General features: G+C 41.3%; 1 protein-coding gene across 1 annotated transcript in view; it reads left to right on the top strand.

The window, feature by feature from the left end:
• Positions 1–20786, top strand: part of HIP1R (huntingtin interacting protein 1 related) — a 136572-nt gene that overhangs the window by 37697 nt on the left and 78089 nt on the right. Inside the window, exon 2 of the mRNA XM_073676222.1 lies at positions 20393–20456. Coding sequence (XP_073532323.1) covers positions 20393–20456 — 64 coding nt within the window. The remainder of the gene's footprint in view (positions 1–20392; positions 20457–20786) is intronic.

Genomic DNA, 20786 nt, shown 5'->3' with positions numbered 1-20786 from the left:
CATTTCTGCATCTCCTTGGCAGAAAAACGCATGCGTTTTTACATGTGTATTTGATGCGTATTTGCCATGCGTTTTTCCAATGCATTATATAGGCAAATACGCATGCAGAAACGCACAAGAATTGGTCATGTCCGTATTTTTTCTGCGAGTAAAATCTGCGCAGAAAAAATACGGACCATGTGCACAGAACTTGCAGAATGTCATAGGATAAGGTATGCAATGCGTTTCTGGAGCGTTTACGCGCTGCAAATGCGCACCAAAAACGCATCGTGGGCACACAGCCTTAGACTATCACAAGCCATGGTTTACTGGATCTGTATTGTATGGACATTGCCTTTAGGCTGTTGTGGGCCTTGCCATACAATGTGCCTCTAATTTTTCGATGAATGATTTTTTTTCTCTCCTGGTTTCATATAGTATCCATGAGAAAATATTGGTGTAGGCAAGTGCAAGTCATATTACAAAGATATAATAAGGCTGTGTGCCCACGATGCGTTTTTTAAGCGTTTGCGCAGCGGCAAAAACGCTGCAGAAACTCTTAAACGCATGGTAGAAGGTCTGCCATGTCCCCCAATGATAATCCGTGCTGTGCACATGCTGTGGAAATTTCCGCTGCGGATTATAATTGTGTAAAAAAACGCAGCACTACCAATTATTTTGTGTAAGTGCTGCGTTTTCGCCGCCATTGACTTGCATTAGAACGCATGGATTACGCATCACTGTATATGTAGATGCGCATTCCATGCATTCTAATGTACGGATGGTACCCGGGTGTGGAGGACAGGAGACTCTCCTCCGGACCCAGATACCATAGAAACTGTTAAAAAAAAAAAAAAAAAAAAAAAGAAGAAAATAAAAAATAAATATTATATTTACTTTCTGACGGTCCCCGCTCTCCTTCTCTTCACTTGCCGGCAGCTCACGATGGACTGGAGGACCTGCGCTGACGTCATAGTCATGTGATGGGTCACACGATGCTGACGTCGGCAGGTCCTTCAGTGTACCGCGATCTGCCGGCAGCCAGGACGGAGGGAAACAAGACTGCGGGGGCCATCAGAAGGTAAGAGTAGATTTGTTTTTTTATTTTTAAACATTCTTTAAGGTCTCCGTATATAAATTCATGCCGTTTGCATGGATTTATATAGTGTGACCAAGTTGTCAAGCACTTTCGAAGTGATGCTAAAATCGCTTGGAAAGCGCTTGACAACCCGCATGTGGAAATGCAAGTGAAGAACGCTTCACTTCCGCTTGTCCCTGGCAGAAAAAACGCATGTACAATCCGCATGTGTTTTTTCTGCCAGGCAGATGCAGGAACGCTCAGGAAAAAATCTGGAGCATTTCTGCATCGTGGGCACATAGCCTAAGTGAGCTTAATTTTGGCCCACTGATATTGTTTTACCAACTGCAGATCTATCAGTTCTCTGAATGCTGAGCCCTGTATTACCCCGCCCACAGCACTGATTGGCAGCTTTCTCTCCATGCACAGTGTACATAGCTGACAATCAGTGGTGGGTATATGATTATACAGAGCTCCTCTACCTATCATCAGGTTTACTATTCCTCTAGTGACAAACTCCTGCTAATTAAAACAATGATTTTATAAAAACTACAGCAAGCAGTCCAGTAAGTGATACTTTGCTGGAGTCGGGGTCTCTGGCCCTACATTATGCCATTCTCAGATTACATGACAAAAAAGCTGGTGACAAATTCCCTCTAAGAAATGCCGAAAACCTGATCGGTTGGGGAAAGGGTGGTTGAGAGCTGGAGTTTGGGAAATGCTGATATAGTAATAAGATTATTTTAAAATATAATTTTGTCTGAAAATATGTAAACACATTGTCCTGAATATACTAAAATTATGTTGTATTGAATGGAAGGCTATAACATTACATATAGCAACAGCCTTAAAAGGAACCTAGGAAAAAGCGCTCTACTGTGAGCCGCCGCCGTAAGCATGCCCTGGCACTTTGGCAGCTCACGATACAGAGTTATTTGTGCACAGTAAACTGACAATCTAAGTGCCAAGGTGCGCTTACTTATAGTGAGAGATTTCTGTAGTACTCTGTGCATGTCTCCATGACTGAAAGCTGGCGGTTCCCAGGAGGAAGGAAGTTCATTTTCCATTTTCTTTAAAGAGGCCGGGTACCAGGTCATCAGCCACTGCAAAAGTCAATGGCAGGGGGAGGAGTGGAGCAACTTGGTCAGGAGTTGAAGATGGGAATGATAAATGCAGGGACAAGAGACTCCCTGTTTCTATATAGAGCAGAAAAAAAGAGCATGATTAGCTGGGTAGAAAAGCAAAATGAGCAATTGTTAGTACACAGTGCTATATAATATGATTGCAGTATACTATGAGCAGAAAAACTTTGCTGGGAGTGCTGCTTTAAGAACAAATATGGAGGTCTGCAGCTTTATAGAAAGCATTTGATGTCCATTCATTTTACCCATTGACAAGTCTTGATTGATTTATGTTGAAGTGGCTCCCCATGAGATTAAGCAAGGTCTCCTGGTGCATGTGCAGAGTGAAAGCCAGATGTCCAAACCAGAAAGGGTCTTAATGATAAAAGCACATATACAAAAATAAAATAATTGAAACTTGTAAAAATATTGCTAGTGTAGATTTGTATAAATGCTTCTACTCAATCTAATGTTTCTTAACATGCAGGTTACATCCAATCTGTTCTCCGCCTCAGCTGTCTCGTGCCATAGTGAGTGTGCAGGGCTGAATATTGGTAGCCTTTCAGCAGGTTACATACAGGCAATGACGGTATTATGCGCAGGACAACACGTTCTCTGTTCTGCTGCGATTTGGCCGGGCAGGGAAGCTCTGAACAAGCTCGTGAAATGATGCTCTGTAAATGTACACTACTGTTCAGTGACACCACTATTCTCCTTGTACTTTGACCTTTTCATAATGGACTCTCTTGATGGTTCGCTGTGTACACAAGCCCCAGTATTACTTGCACAGAAGCGGCCACTGTGCCTTTATATTTCAGGTGTCCCTTATTCCTGGCTGGTGCATAAGCCATTTGTAGAACTTTCCACAGATCTGCTCAACCTTCTTGTTTTTAAAGTGGTAAAAAAATCTGTTTTGATTCCTTCTCTGCACTATCGCATGGTCATACCAGATTATCACCGTGTGATTTGTGTTTGTAGCAAGGGCAGTTTAAGCTGAAGCACAGTGTTTCTTTGCCTGCAAATCTGCATATCGCAATGACTGGATGATTGCAGCATGGAACATTTGTGATTTTTCCCAGATCCTCTATTGTCCTTGCAATCTTGGGCTTAGTGGACTTTGCATCTGTGCATGTAAATTGTCACTGTTTCAACATACTGCGTAAATCAATTGTACAAGAGAATATAAGAAACTTGGTAAGATATATTGGAGAGATCTGCTGCTTTCTCCACTTAGGAGCTGCTTCTTTCTTTCTCTCTCCTGTCTCCTGAACACACCATCTACTCTGAAAAACATCTCAAATCCATCTTTTGAAAGCATCTGTTCAATTCTATGGAGGGGAAAGCTGATCATCCCTCAGCTTCTAACAAATGTATGTCACTTCATTGCTGACTTCACCACCATACAGCTCAGTACTTATGTGTAATGTCCTCCATGCTGCTTCTGTCTGAGTGCTACTGAGAAAGGAGAGCAGGAATCCCCTCATGTATGTGTACTGTGCATTGGAGACACCATAGCAGCGAGTCTCCACCCATTAGCTCAGAGACAACTGAAAACGAAAGAGAAAACTGATTCAACTGCAGGAGTCATGTAATAAAAGGCCAGAAATAGTAGTATTACTCATGCACAGTCATAACAGCTAATTCATAAAAAGTTACATAAAATGACAGGAAAACGTTAACCGCATGTTTACTCCAGGAAAAACTGTTGCAGTACTATAAAATTTCAGCCTTAGCCATTTTCAAATATTTTTCCAGATAATTACGGCTTCACACATTGCATCCCCTACCTGACCATTTTTGCTTTGCACTGGCTTATGGTTGTGCATTTTTTAGCTAGTACCTGGCTTTCTTGGCTGCTCTCACAGTGAACTATCTAACTAGAGTTTAATTGCACAACTGATATTTTCTTAATGAACAGATCAGATATAATTTCTCCAAATACTTTGTAAATGGATGCATGTTCTGTATGGGATTATCCCATGCCATCAATCCAGGAATGGACATTAGTAAACCACATAAAATCCATATGGAACAGCTGGGAAATGACAACTGCAGTAGTGTTCAAAATAATAGCAGTGTTTTCAAAAACATGAGTTAAGCACAACATCTTTATGCTAGTTTTTATTTCTATGCATTGGGAACATTGCACACTGTTTTTTAATTCAAAACATGGAGAGAAATGTACCGTATTTTTCAGACTATAAGACACACACCGGACCATAAGACGCCCCTAGGTTTTAGAGGAGGAAAATAGAAAAAAAAATGTAAGCAAAAAAAATGTGGTCATGATGCCCTTTTAAGGGCTAGGGGGTCTGCTACTAATATTGTTATAGGAGTAATGTCCCCCAATTCTGTTAATATCCCCCATCCTGGTATATATGACACCCTCCTTCCTGTTATACGTGGCCCTCATCCCCATCCTAGTATGCATGGCACCCCTCATCCCCATCCTGGTATGCATGTCACCCCTCATCCCCATCCTGGTATGCATGGCGCCCCAGTCCCCCATCCTGGTATGCATGGCGCCCCTCATCCATCATCCTGGTATGCATGGCGCCCCTCATCCCCCATCCTGGTATGCATGGCGCCCCTCATCCCCCATCCTGGTATGCATGGCGCCCCTCATCCCCCATCCTGGTATGCATGGCGCCCCTCATCCCCCATCCTGGTATGCATGGCGCCCCTCATCCCCCATCCTGGTATGCATGGCGCCCCTCATCCCCCATCCTGGTATGCATGGCGCCCCTCATCCCCCATCCTGGTATGCATGGCCGCCCCTCATCCCTCTTACTGGTATGCATGGCCGCCCCTCATCCCTCTTACTGGTATGCATGGCCGCCCCTCATCCCTCTTACTGGTATGCATGGCCGCCCCTCATCCCTCTTACTGGTATGCATGGCCGCCCCTCATCCCTCTTACTGGTATGCATGGCCGCCCCTCATCCCTCTTACTGGTATGCATGGCCGCCCCTCATCCCTCTTACTGGTATGCATGGCCGCCCCTCATCCCTCTTACTGGTATGCATGGCCGCCCCTCATCCCTCTTACTGGTATGCATGGCCCCCCCTCATCCCTCTTACTGGTATGCATGGCCCCCCCTCATCCCTCTTACTGGTATGCATGCCCCCCCCCTCATCCCTCTTACTGGTATGCTTGGCACCCTCTGATCCCCATCATGCTGCACACAAAAAAATAAACAATTATGCTCACCTCCTCTCTCCTGCAGCACTGCGTCCTGCTCTGCTGCTGACAGGGATCTCACGGTGTGAGCCGTGCATGGCGTCACTGCTCCCCACTCGCACAGTCCTGGCGTGGGGAGCAGTGACTGTTCCGGCACGGCTCACACAGTGAGATCCCTGTCGGCAGCTGAGCAGGACGCTGCGCTGGAGGAGAGAGGAGTTAAATAAATAATAATCATTTTATTTATATAGCGCCAACATATTCTGCACCGCTTTACCATTCAGACAATTTACAGACGACATGGGCACTGTCCCCATTGGGGTTCACAATCTACATTCCCTATCAGTATGTCTTTGGAGTGTGGGAGGAAACTGGAGGAAACCCATGAAAACATGGGGAGAACGTACAAACTCCTTGCAGATGTTGTCCTTGGTGGCATTTGAATCCAGGACTCCAGCGCTGCAAGGCTGCAGTGCTGACCACTGAGCCACCGTGCTGCCCGAGTTGAGCATAATTTATTTTTTGTGTGCCGCGTGATGGGGATCAGGGGGGGCCATACATGCCAGGATGAAGGGGTGAGGGGGGGCATACATGCCAGGATGGAGGGGTGAAGGGGGCCATACATGCCAGGATGGAGGGGTGAAGGGGACCATACATGCCAGGAGACGCGCTGCAGATGCAGTGTGCTCACTACTAAGGAAAATTAATATTCACTGCTCCCCAAACCCATAGGCGTGGGGAGCAGTGAATATTCATTTTCTTTAGTAGCGGGCACAGTTGTAGGCTGCATCAGGCGGCTGCGGCCTCCTGTGCCCTGCTTCGCTGCCGCTCCCCCCCACATCCCCCACCAGCCACAGCCATGGTATACCGTACAGACCAAAAGTTTGGACACACCTTCTCATTTAAAGATTTTTCTGTATTTTCATGACTATGAAAATTGTACATTCACACTGAAGGCATCAAAACTATGAATTAACACATGTGGAATTATATACTTAACAAAAAAGTGTGAAACAACTGAAAATATGTCTTATATTCTAGGTTCTTCAAAGTAGCCACCTTTTGCTTTGATGACTGCTTTGCGCACTCTTGGCATTCTCTTGGTGAGCTTCAAGAGGTAGTCACTGGAAATGGTTTTCACTTCACAGGTGTGCCCTGTCAGGTTTAATAAGTGGGATTTCTTGCCTTATAAATGAAAAAGAAAAAAAGCAGCCAAGTAAAGAAAAACGAGTGGCCATCATTACTTTAAGAAATGAAGGTCAGTCAGTGCGAAAAATTGGGCAAACTTTGAAAGTGTCCAAGTGCAGTTGCAAAAACCATCAAGCGCTCATTTACTGGTGTGGTTATGGTCGTTGTCTTGTTGAAACACCCATTTCAAGGGCATATCCTCTTCAGCTTAAGGCAACATGACCTCTTCAAGTATTTTAATATATGCCAGCTGGCCTGTGATCCCTGGTATGTAGTAAATGTCCGGTACCATAGTAAGAAAAACATGCCCATATCATGATGCTTGCACCACCATGCTTCAATGTCTTCATACTGTCCTGTGGATTGAATGCAGAGTTTGGGGGACGTCTGACGAACTGTCTGCAGCCCTTGGACCCAAAAAGAACATTTCTCTTTAGGACAGTTGATGTGTTCTTTGGCAAATTGTATCTGCTTCAGTACGTCTGTGGTGTTTTTGTTTTTTTTGTTTACACATTGTGGGGACTTTTTGCTAAGAGATTAGCTTCACACAGGCGTCTTCTAACTGTCACAGTACTCACAGGTAACTTGAGACTGTCTGTAATTATCCTGGAGCTGATCATTGGCTGAGTCTTTGCCTTTCTTTGATCCATTTGAATGGTAGTCTTACATTTTCTTCCACGTTTCTCTGGTTTTACTTTCCATGTTAAAGCATTGGAGATCATTTTAGCTGAACAGCCTATCATTGTCTGCACTTCTTTATAAGTTTTACCCTCTCCAATCAACTTTTCAATCAAGGTACGCTGTTTTTCTGAACAATGTCTCGAACGACCCATATTTCTCAGTGTTTCAAGGAGAAATGCTGTCTTCACCCTTAAATAAGGGCCGCCTGATTCACACCTGTTTCTTCACAGACTGATTGACCTCACTAATTGAACTCCACACTATTATTTTGAACACACCCCCTTTCAATTATTCAAATACACAGGCTTAAATACATGCAGATCACGAATGCGGAGTCTGCTGGTTTTCTTAGAATATACTGCACCAACTGGCAAATTGTTTGACATGTGGTAATATAATTTATACCAAAAACAGTGATTAATCTGGTTAGTCATATTGGACTGCTATTATTTTCAACACTATTGTACATTCATTTGTCCAATGATGCTAAGATCAGGGCTCTTTGAAGGCCATATCATCATGTCCAGGACTTATTGTACTTCTTTATACTGAAAATAGTTCTTAAAGACATTGACTGTTTGTTTGGGGTCATTGTCCTGCTGCAAAATACATTTGGGACCAATTGGATGATACCCTGATGGCATTGCATTGTGTGTGTGTGTATATATACACTGCTCAAAAAAATAAAGGGAACACTCAAATAACACATCCTAGATCTCAATGAATAACATATTCTCATTGAATACTTTGTTCTGTACAAAGTTGAATGTTGCTGACGACAAAATCACACAAAAATCATCAATGGAAATCAAATTTATTAACCAATGGAGGCCTGGATTTGGAGTCACCCCCAAAATTAAAGTGGAAAAACACACTACAGGCTGATCCAACTTTGATGTAATGTCCTTAAAACAAGTCAAAATGAGGCTCAGTATTGTGTGTGGCCTCCACGTGCCAGTATGACCTCCATACAACGCCTGGGCATGCTCCTGATGAGGTTGCGGACGGTCTCCTGTGGGATCTCCTCGCAGACCTGGACTAAAGCATCTGCCAATTCCTGGACCATATGTGGTGCACGTGACGTTGGTGGATGGAGCGAGACATGATGTCCCAGATGTGCTCAATCGGATTCAGGTCTGGGGAACGGGCGGGCCAGTCCATAGCTTCAATGCCTTCATCTTGCAGGAACTGCTGACACACTCCAGCCACATGAGGTCTGGCATTGTCCTGCATTAGGAGAAACCCAGGGACAACCGCACAAACATATGGTCTCACAAGGGGTCTGAGGATCTCATCTTGGTACCTAATGGCAGTCAGGCTACCTCTGGCGAGCACATGGTGGGCTGTGCGGCCTACACCAAATGTCACCCCACACCATTACTGATCCACCGCCAAACCGGTCATGCTGAAGGATGTTGCAGGTCATTCAGATCTAGGATGTGTGAGATAGATAGATAGATAGATATAAATACTTTTTTTTTCTCTCAATGTCTTTAAAATGTAGCATACAAAAAAGATATATACTGAAGGGCACTGCTACAATGAGATGAATGACTCTTTTTGTGTCCTAGTGAATGGTTTCTAATATATTTGATATATGCATAAGAAGTTTTTCCGGTACATATGAAAGATGTACGCTAAAATGTAAGTGTGAAAGCAACCCTAATACTAAAGTGATTGTCCGTATCAGGGCAGAGAGAGAGAGTGAGGGAGGTGATCTTTTCATTTTGGCCAGTGTTTTGTTCGCTGAATATAAATTAGTGGATGTTACAAAAGCTGTCTGTATGAAATGAGGTCAGGCTTCTGTATGTAGTCTCGTTCTTTGTGTGATGATTAAGTTGCATATTGAGAAGCGATATGGTTATTCAAGGATCTTTTAAAAATAAAAATATTTCTTAACGAGTTCATCTCGGAAGAAAAGTGAGCCGTTATTTCTTAGCAAGTTACTAGGTGTCCTTAGGGAATGGGATAGATTTGAAGTTTGTGCCTGTCAGCAAGGCGTTTTTGTTGATGGTGTTTCTTGTGTTGGTGTCTAAGGGGTAATGTCTTTCTTTTGTGGAGAGTGACATGCCAGGGTAAGGAGACCCTTTTTTTTTTTTTTTTTTTTTTTTTTTTATTATTATATAGGCCATGCAATGCTCCTCTGGGAAATTAAATGTGCAAATATGCCTCCGGAACGCTAGTGCCACCTACTGTAAGCAGCAATCCTAAACATTGCCACATGATTTGGGATAAAAGCCAAACCCAGAATCTCAATTTGCAGACGTGTTTCAGGGTGCTTCCTCTCCTCAGTGAAAAGAATGAGATTTGATTTGGCTGTTGTTTCTCCTTGTGGAGAGTGACATGCCTGACATGTCTGTGTCAGGAGACTTGTAGGCCGTGCAATGCTCTTCTGGAAAATTTAAATGTGCAAATTGCTTCTTCAGAGAGTAAGTGGTGTTTGTGTTGGGCTATGTTCACATGTCCAGTAATCATCAGTTAGAACGGATCCAGCAGCAATCCGTTAACATAAAAGTTGTGCAGACACAACTTTTTTTTGTCCAGCTATAAAAAACTGATTTCAACTGGATCAGTTTTTTCAACATTAAAGTTTATGGGATCAGTTAAATAGCCATTGTTTTTTTCTTCATTTGAAACTGATCCAGTAAGCAAAAAATTGGATCCTTTCAAATGAAAGAAAAACTAATTGCTATTTAACCGATCAGTTTTCCATAAATTTCAATGTTTAAAGAAAAATCTGTTCTGATTACTGGACATATGAACATAGCCTTAGTGTGTGACACGAGTTTACTTGTCTAAAATACTATCCATTATCTAAGGAATTCTTTACTCCCCAGTTGCCTTATTACAAAACATCCATCTTTTGAGTTGGGAAGCTGCGGTGCAGGAGCCAGTCCATGGTGGCTGTATTATCAGTAGACACAGGATGTTTGTTCAGCTGCCTCATTTGCGGATGACAGGATGGTGTAGGAGAAGCTGCCAGTATTCTGCTGACTGCAGAGATTTTGGTAACTTTGTTACTGCACCAATTTATAATTGTAATATTTATTATAATGGTACATATTAAGTTATTCCTGTATTGTTTATTTCCAAATTGCTTTATTACTATTGTAAAGGTTTGTGCAATTAGTTAATCGTTGTGTTGTAAGTTGCACATTACGTAGTTCAGTATGTGCAAGCAAAACCAGTTTTACTCTTCTCAAATTTAGCACGAGGTGCGGCTGCTGCATGGACTTGTCACATTCCTCTTTTATTCTGAAATAACCAATAAAACGAGCCTGACTGTCCTATACCGGACTACCTTTGTTATAGGATTATTAGTGTCAGTGGATGTATACTAAACGTGAATCGTGGCTTAGAGGTAAACACAAACTCACATTCTCGATAATGGGACGCAGTTTTTAAATAGCAATGCTCATTCTATAAATCTTCAAAAGTAGAAACAAATTAAGATTCCTGACCTTGGCCAAATATAAATGCTTTACATGTTGTTGGTGTACCACTCTTGCTGGTCTTAGATTTGTCTTCATAGTTAAGTCAAGGATACTGGGACTATAGTTACTGTATGATATTGTTATAAGCTTATTTTGTTGCCTATATCTGCTTGGTCTTTGAATAAGGGCTTGGTTTCCATATCGGTCTTTAGTCTCGTTTCTTAAAAAGAAAAAAAAAAAGAAAAATTTCGGCCTGACTAACATGCGCTGATGGGTAATGGAGTGATCGGCGCTCATTTACTGCCCCAGTCACATGCTGACAAATACTGTGCGTGAGGTGCAGCCTTAACCTGTTTTCACCTGACAAACCCTGTATCACATTAGCCATAGGATGGGTAACAACTAGTTGATTGGTGGGGATCCAACCACTGGAACAAGTAACTATCGGCAGGACGGGGAACTTTCATTTCTGTTAGACTAGAGCTCCACTGCACATACTCGACTGCTGCTCCATTTATTACCTATGGGGCTACTGAGTGCTGCACTCTGCTTATTTCCGACATCCCGATAGAGAATTAATAGACTGGTGGGCGAGCATCTGACATGCTGTGCAGCTTTAGAACTGGGGTATAAGTTCCCTGTGGGTGTAAAATAAATAATAAAAAAAAAAAATTCCCCATCTGCTGCTTTGTGTGGGACACCACCCCATCAGCAATTTTTCACATATCCTGCTGATAGGTGATAACTTGTTTTAACTGTACTACCCCATTAATTTTGATCACTGTGTCCCCATACAGCATCATGTTGTTGGCAGCACTTTTTCTGTTTACTCAGGGGGATGTGCTGCCGACAAAGGATGATTTTTATGCTAATGTTAATGATCTGACCACCCAACTAACTAGCAATTTGCTTATTAATCAGCTGATTGGCAGCATTTGCACCCAATAAATGGGAACAAACCACCTTATTAATGGTCGCCCTTTAGTAATTCATCTATATGGACCTAAAGATCAGGAAAAAACGTTCCCCTTGTGTTTGGGAACTTGTTTGCCTTGAGCTGTCTGTAGTTTGTTGCTTGATGGTGTGTCAGCGGCTCAGTCCTGCTTCACTACTTCTTGTTTTGTGTCAAGCTGTCTTTTCCTACTAGACATTATATTATTGCTTGTTTGCTTACTGTGCTTGTACACTGTACTTGGCAATAAAGTATCCATGGCTTTTTAAAGTAACTTTGTCATTGAATTATAAAACTTGTGCTGCTGCAAAAAGCACCTGTAGTGTGCACTGAGAGTGAAGAGCTCTGGATTGGAACATGACCTAGAAATACATACTGCCAATTAAGAAGATATTACGGTAGTTTAGTGGCAAGGGGTGCTGAAAAAATTCAATTTTTGTGAAAAGTTTGGCCTGTTTAAAAAATATGCAACTTCTTAATGTAAATAAAAAAAAAATAGCCATACATAAATGGAATCCGGTAAAGTGCACTACTCCTTTTTTTTTTTTTTTTTTTTTTTTTTTTTGGTCAGCCTTGTATGAAAAAAAAAGGGCTTCTACATTTTTATGTCTAAGTGAAAAAAAACGACTGTAAGATGGCACTGTGTGTGTGACCTTACGATGTAATACAAGTGCGTCTCACTAAATTAGAGTATCATCAAAAAGTTAATTTATTTCAGTTCTTCAATACAAAAAGTGAAACTCATATATTATATAGAGTCATTGCAAACAGAGTGATCTATTTCTAGTGTTTATTTCTGTTCATGTTGATGATTATGGCTTACAACCAATGAAAACACAAAAGTCATTATCTCAGTTAATTAGAATAATTAACAAAAAACACCTGCAGAGGCTTCCTAAGTGTTTAAAAAGGTCCCTTAGTCTGTTTCAGTAGGCTCCACAATCATGGGGAAGACTGATAACATGACAGATGTCCAGAAGGCAGTCATTGACACACTCCACAAGGAGGGTAAGCCACAAAAGGTCATTGCTAAAGAAGCTGGCTGTTCAGAGTGCTGTATCCAAGCATATTAATGGAAAGTTGAGTGCAAGGAAAAAGTGTGGTAGGAAAAGGTGCACAAGCAACCGGGATAACCACAGCCTTGAAAGGTTTATTAAGAAAAGGCCATTCAATCTTTTGGGGGAGATTCACAAGGAGTGGACTGCTGCTGGAGTCATTGCTTCAAGAGCCACCACACACAGATGTATCCAGGACATGGGCTACAAGTGTCGTATTCCTTGTGTCAAGCTAGTTATGATCAATAGACAACGCCAGAAGCGTTTTACCTGGGCCAAGGAGAAGAGACCTGGACTGCTGCTCAGTGGTCCAAGGTGGTGTTTTCAGATGAAAGTAAATTTTACATTTCATTTGGAAATCAATGTCCCAGATTCTGGAGGACGAGTGGAGCGGCCACAATCCAAGCTGCTTGAGGGAGGGCTAGTGTGAAGTTTCCACAATCAGGGATGGTTTGGGGAGCCATGTCATCTGCTGGTGTAGGTCCACCGTGTTTTATCATGACCAAAGTCAGCGCAGCCGTCTACCAGGAAATTTTAGAGCACTTCATGCTTCCGTCTGCTGACAGGCTTTTTGGAGATGGAAATGTCATTCTCCAGCAGGACTTGGCACCTGTCCACACTGCCAAAAGTACCAATACCTGGTTTACAAACAACAGTATCACTGTGCTTGATTGGCCAGCAAACTCGCCTGACCTTAACCCCATAGAGAATCTATGGCGTATTGTCAAGAGGAAGATGAGAGACACCAGACCCAACAATGCAGACGAGCTGAAGGCTGCTATCAAAGCAACCTGGGCTTCCATAACACTTCAGCAGTGCCACACGCTGATCGCCTCCATGCCACGCCGCATTGATGCAGTAATTGATGCAAAGGGAGCTCCCACCAAGTATTGAGTGCATTTACTGAACATACATTTCAGTAGCCAGCATTTCGGATTTTAAAATCATTTTTCAAGCTGTTGTTATAAAGTATTCTAATTTACTGAGATAATGACTGTTGTGTTTTCATTGGCTGTAAGCCATAATCATCAACATGAACAGAAATAAACACTTGAAAGAGATCACTCTGTTTGTAATGACTCTATATAATGAGTTTCACTTTTTATATTGAAGAACTGAAATAAATTAACTTTTTGATGCTATTCTAATTTAGTGAGAAGCACCTGTATGTCAATATGGAGTCTTTGGGACCATTTTTTTTTTTTCTACTTGGAGGGCTTGTGAGCATGTGAAATGAGGCCAGTTTCTGCTCTAAGGCTATGTGCCCACGATGCAGAAATGCTACAGATTTTTTCTGAGCATTTCTGCATCTCCCTGGCAGAAAAAACACATGCGGATTTTACATGCGTTTTTTCAGCCAGGGACAAGCGTTTGTCACGCGTTTTGCACATTTTATGCAGATTAATATAAAAATATGTTGTGAAAAGTCCTCTTATTTTTTATTTTCATAACTTTGCATATTTTGCATGTCATTATTATAATTTTTCTTTTTTCCTTTTTCAATTTTTCACAGGGATTGTTTGTATAAAAAAAAAAAATGCTGCACTCCCAAAAAAAACCATTTTTTTTTTTTACATTTTTTTTCAAAGTACTTAATGTTTTATTTAGTGTGCATGCTGCCATGGAACATGTGTACTTTAAAAAAAAACAACAACATTTTATTATGCACCATGTAATATGGAAGTTCAAACAGTGGATTATCAGATTAGCCTTTTAATTCCAGATAGTTTCCCTTTAAATATATCAGCAGCTTTTTTGGTCTTCAAAATTGTACCACTAGCTAACTGTGGCTCTCCTGCACTTTTTAAAAGGTATTTATATTAGCTAAGCAAGCTAGCCTAAGGGGTCCATCTTAATCTTCATATATGCTAATTAGGGTAATTCACTACAAACTATATGGTCAGGGATATATGAATCAAGCCAGATTGATGATGTGTTCATAGCTCAGCTTTCTTGACCGATTTTGGTTTTTTTTTTAAACCAAAAAGCTGCTACTAGGTTCCCTTTTAAATAGCATCTTCTTGGTCTCCAGTTCTCCACCACTGTCTGACTGTGGCTCTCCTCTGCTTTTCAAAGGTACCCATGTTTGCCAAAGGAGATGCCGGGCTTTATAAAAAGAGAACTTTAACCTTTACAATCATACGTGCAGTTATAGAGGTGGAGACACCTGGGAAAGAAAGTCAAGATAACGTGCCATATACTGCACCAATTAGCAGTTTACAGTTGATAATTACCCTAAGACTATGTTCACACATTGCGTTTTTTCTGCAGCAAAACCTGATCTCTTGGCAGGAGAAAAGCTGTATTAAAAATGCTTTTTTTGGTGCATTTTTCAGGATCCCAAAGTTCAGCTTTGCTTCAACCACAGAACCATGAACACGGGTCACTAATGCAAGACATATGTGAAACCATATTAACCAGAATTTCAAATGTGGGGGAAGGTGAATTGTTCAGGAATAGTTTACCCAAGACACTGGCTGTGCATTGAGTGTATTTGACGCAATTTACTTTCACACTATGGTCTGCCATTCAGTTGCACAGGCATTGTTCTATTTAACACCTCCCTGGGCCACAGGTATGGCTCAATCTACATAGCTCAGCCAATGTTTACACTGTACAGATCACTAATTGAATTAAACTCTCCTAATATAAACTACTATCTCAGTGACCAAGACAAGATGATAAAATCACAAAAATAGCCTCCAAGGAAGAGGGAGATATCAACTTTCCATGCATTAGAAATTACAACCTAGCTTGCCTTTTTCGATATATAATAGATTGGCTTCATAAAAGACATACATATTCTGACTACTCGCTAGATTCTGACTATGCATCCCCCTACAACTTAACAGCTCTCCTCCACTCGCGTTTTACCTCGCTACCCTTAGTATCTCTAAAGATCACAGATTTCTTGATTACTAGCTCTACATGGAAAGCAGTCAGGAAAAAATATTGCCTTTCATTCAGAATCTCAAAACACCTTCCGTTGTGGCACAACCCAGAATTCCCCCAAGGTAGTGAAAATAAATACTTTATAAAATGGCAACAAGCAGGTGTTGTGAACATATCTCACCTTCACCCAATTGAACAGAGATGGCTAACATGTGCAGAAACTTTAGGAAAATATGAACTACCCCCACAGCACTATTTCCAATATGAACAGATCAAACTCTCCATCATGGCTAACTTAAGGGATGTTCCCTTTGAAACTTCCCAAAATGAACTGGATAATATCTTGTCATCTCCAATGGGTACCCCCTCAATATCTACACTATATATTCATCAATGAAACCTAACCTTGTGGAATCACACCCAGATGCCCTTTTTAAGTACTGGAAACAACAATTTGGTGATGTAGATCTCCCCGCGAAGATTAGAATGGGTTGGAGGATATTCAGGAAACATATATTCTAAATGAATCGTGGAGAGAAACTCCGTTCCTAATCATACATGGTGCGATATACGCCTTGAATCTACCAAAAAAAGACCCACTTTCTAATGGACTAATTGTGTGTCCCAAGTGCCAGAAACCACACTCTGACCTCCTACACGGCCTTTGGTCCTGTCCTGCATCGGTTTCCTATTGGGACCAGGTAGCTGACATGATTAACACCACATGGGGACCAGGATATGTCCTTTCTCCATGTTTAGCCCTGCTGCATATTTGGACGAACATAAAAAACCCTAGCAAATTAATAGGGAGTCGTCCCCCCCCCCCCCCCAAACTACTACATACCTGGCTTATATTGGCGAAAAAACAGCTCCTAAAACATTGACTAGATCCCAATACCCCCCCCCCCATATTATGGAACTAATGGCACAAATGAAGCATCATATGGAGGTAGAACAACAAGATGCCCTATGTAATAAAGAGAAGCAAGCTGGCAAATACCTTCTAAAATGGAAACCGTTTTTATAAATTATTGTTCAATAGAGGACAAAAGGAAAATGGTGGAACCCTTTACATCTACAGCATGGTATATACTAGGAGATCGCAAAAATAACTTGGGTCCACTACGTTTAACTTAAAATTTAGAAGAGAAAGGTGAGGAGAACAATCAATGGGCCAGGACTTCTGGCATAGATATAAATGAATTAATTATCCATGATGGCTTCAATGAGATATAAGACATATACTGTCAACTAATTAATTTTGTTATATCTATTATACCAATTAAATATGTGAATAGAGGTGTTATAGACCCAGTCTGTGTACGGGCACTCTTACCTCTCTATGTACCAGATTAGATATATGTTATGTATTTGTGTCGTGAAAAATCAAATAAAAATGATGTAGAAAAAAAATCACAAAAATAAATGTTTCACATATTGTTGTACTTGCTTGTTTTCACTAAAAAGGCAGCAAAAACTGATGACTATGTTCACACTAGGCATTTTTGGCATTTTTTCACCACCCATTACTTCCAGTGGGTGAAAAAAACGCAGAAAAGTGTCATGCTCTATTCTGCAAAAAAACATTGAAAGCACAAAATACTGATCAAGCAAAAACCAAGGTGTGTGCATGAGATTTCTGAAATCTCATAGACTTTCCTGGTACTGTAAAATGCAGCAGAAAATTTGCATTAAAAACGCAATGTGTGAACATAGCCTAAGTAGCATACAGCATGGGCTTGTATCATTTGTCAGCTAGTGATGGAAATTTGAAGGCCAAAAATCCTGCCAACAGATTTAAAGGGAACCTGCCCCCAATGCGTTGTTAGTGATGCAATGTACATCACTAACAGCTTTTTTCATTAAAATCGGCGCTAATATCGTGTAAAAAGCACTTTATATATTTATCATACCTGCTCGTTTAGTCATAGGTGTGATTCCTCTCATTTAGTCAGGGTTGGCGCCGCACACGCTATTTGACTAATGCTCCTGGCTTCAATCCTGACTAAATGCGAGGAATCACACCTCTATGACTAAACGAGAAGGGATGATATATATATTAAGTGCTTTTTACACAATATTAGCATAGATTTTAATGAAAAACGCGTGTTAGTGATGCTACAACACAATGGGGGCAGTTTAGATAACTACACAGGACATGACAGTTTCCCTTTAATTTAAAACACCTCTTCCTATTTATATCATAAGTTGCATTTACAAATATGACTCATTTGCCATGTAGTCAGTTGTCTGGCATGCTTAATGTGTGATACAACTTTGTTTAAAGGAGAACACCCACCAAACTTTTTGTTGCCTAACCTGTGTAGATGTAGTGTACGTGCAGTAATACTCACCAATTCCCTGGTTTCGGGTCCTCTTCTGGGTTACATGTGAGCCAGAAGTCGCTTTTACAGTGTAAGTTTATGGAATATTAGAATGAGGGCCCATAGACTTGCATTGTAAAAGTGACTTCCGGCTCACAAATCCGAGCCCAGTGTGATCTGGCAAGTCAGAATAGCAATCGCGTCACCCAGAAGAGGATCTGAGCAATGCTGGTAATTCGGGAAGACTGCAGTCGGCGAGTATATTACAGCTCTTGCACTGCGTATATATTTACACAGGTTTAGGCAATACAAAGTTTGTTGGGAGTGCTCCTTTAATGGATTTCACTATTTTCGCTCATCAAAGACCCACTGCTGCTATGTTTACTTCTTATACCTGTTTAAATGTAAGTGTACTGTATATGTGTTAATATACTCACTGATCACTACACTAACATTTACACAGGTTTAGGGAAAAAAAATATTAATGGGTGTACTTATTTAATATTACACATGGGCTCAGCTTACACTTGTGTCGAAACCTCAGAGGGCTCTGTGTCAGTATCCTCTTATCTCCAGTATATGCACATTCAGATCTGCTCTCGTGTGTGGGGCTACTCACAAAAGTGACCTAGTGCTAATGCATCAAGCTGGCACACAGCCACACATCATGAGCCCTGCAGAATTTTTCCTTCCTTGGCCTTGTTTCAGAGAATGTGAATGATGATAAAAAAAACTTTCTCCACTCATGGTTATTGGTTGGGTGAAGCCATTTATTGTCAAACTACTGTGTTTTCTTTTTAAATCTTAATGACAAACAAAAACATCAAAATGACACTGATCAAAAGTTCACATACCGTAGTTCTTAATACCGCATATTGCCCCCTCTATCATCAATGACAGCTTTAAGTCTTTTGTGGATGAGGTTCTTTATTTTCTCAGATGGTAAAGCTGCCCTTTCTTCTTGGCAAAAAGCCTCCAGTTCCTGTAAATTCCTGGGCTGTCTATCATGAACTGCGTGCTTCAGATCTCCCCAGAGTGGCTCAATGATATTGATGTCAGGAGACTGAGATGACCACTCCTGAACCTTCACTTTGTTCTGCTGTATCCAATGACGGGTCAACTTGGCCTTGTGTTTTGGATCGTTGTCATATTGGAACGTCCAAGTACGTCCCATGCTCCGCTTCCGGGCTGATTGCAAATTTGCCTCCAGTATTTGCTGATGACGTGCTGCATTCATCTTTCCTTCAACTTTTACCAAGTTTCCTGTGCCTTTTGTAGCTTACACATCCCCAAAACATCAGCGATCCACCTCCGTGCTTTACTGTAGGTATGGTGTTCCTTTCATCATAGGCCTTGTTGACATCTCTCCCAATGTAACGTTTATGGTTGTGGCCAAAAAGTTCAATTGTGGTCTCATCACTCCAAAGTACCTTGTTCCAGAAGTTTTGAGGCTTGTCTCTGTGCTGTTTGGCGTATTATAGGCAAGATACTTTGTGGCATTTGCGCAGTAATGGCTTTCTTCTGGTGACTCGCCCATGCAGCCCATTTTTCTTCAAGTGCCTCATTATTGTGCATCTTGAAATAGCCACACCACTAGTTTTCAGAGAGTCCTGAATTTCAGCTGATGTTATTTGTGGGTTTTTCTTTGCATCACAAACAATTTTCCTGGCAGTTGTGGCCGAAATATTTGCTGGTCTACCTGACCGTTGTTTGGTTTTTACAGAACCCCTGATTTTCCATTTGTTAATCACAGTTTAAACGCTGCTGACTGACATTATCAATTCCTTGGATATTTTTTTGTATCCCTTTCCTGTGTTATACAGTTCAACTACCATTTCCCTAAGATCCGTTGACAATTCTTTTGCTTTCCCCATGAATCACAATCCAGAAACGTCAGTGGCTGGATGAAAGATGCAAGAGTCTGTCTGGATCCCAGAAACTCACTCAGCTTTTATGCACACACACTGATTACAAGCAGACAGGTCACAGGTGAGGATGTTACCTTTAGTAGCCATTCACACCCATTTGTGTCAAATTCTGTGCATGTTATCAGGCCAAAATCACCAAGGTATGTGAACTTTTGATCAGGGTCATTTGGATGTTTTTGGTTGTCATTAAGATTTAAAAAGAGAAAACACAGTAGTTTGACAATAAATGGCTTCACCCAACCAATAACCATGAGTGGAGAAAGTTTTTTTGTTATCATTCATATTCTTTGTAACATGGCCAAGAAAGGAAAAATTCTACTGGGGTATGTAAACTTTTGAGCACAACTGTATGGCTTCCGAGACACAGGTTGGGGACCCCTGCTGTAATTGAACCAAAAAAAAAACAACGAAAATCCAGTGTGAACTTAGCCTAACCTGTGGACTTCAACCCTGACCCAAGAATATTTCTGTATGAGACATGGTGGCTGCTTTGTATCCCTCTATATCTGCTTAGGGTTGTGTAAAGTAAAGCATATCTCAATACCATGAAGACTATTAATGTTTATGTGGCTTCTTCACAGGCTATCAGCATCAGCAAGGCTATCAATGCCCAGGAAGCTCCCGTGAAAGAGAAGCACGCCCGTCGTATCCTTTACAGACAATGCTTTATCTATGCACAATATTGCAAACCTGATGTTCGAGTATCTGCTGTTTCCTACATGAATAGTCGCAGAAAATAACTCTTCAACACTCATGTGTTCCAAGTAACATGGACTCCGGTGATATCTGGTGCAGCTGTACATACTGATCACTGTACAAGATCTGGTGTCTCGGGCTCTCGGTAGACAACATTTAAGAATGCTCATTATAAGTAAAGCTTTCCTTGTGTAGCATTTAGTCAGTTTGCAGTACGTTGGGTACAGCTACGTGGAAAATGTAAGAGTCCTTTCATGATGTATATGAAAAAACCCTATG

The sequence above is a fragment of the Phyllobates terribilis genome, unplaced genomic scaffold (genome assembly GCF_046119375.1).
Source record: "Phyllobates terribilis strain yellow unplaced genomic scaffold, ASM4611937v1 Scaffold_1__5_contigs__length_1240528914, whole genome shotgun sequence".
Classification (NCBI taxonomy): domain Eukaryota; kingdom Metazoa; phylum Chordata; class Amphibia; order Anura; family Dendrobatidae; genus Phyllobates; species Phyllobates terribilis.
The sequence above is the reverse complement of the archived record's forward strand: the minus strand, read 5'-3'. Positions and strand labels throughout refer to the sequence as shown.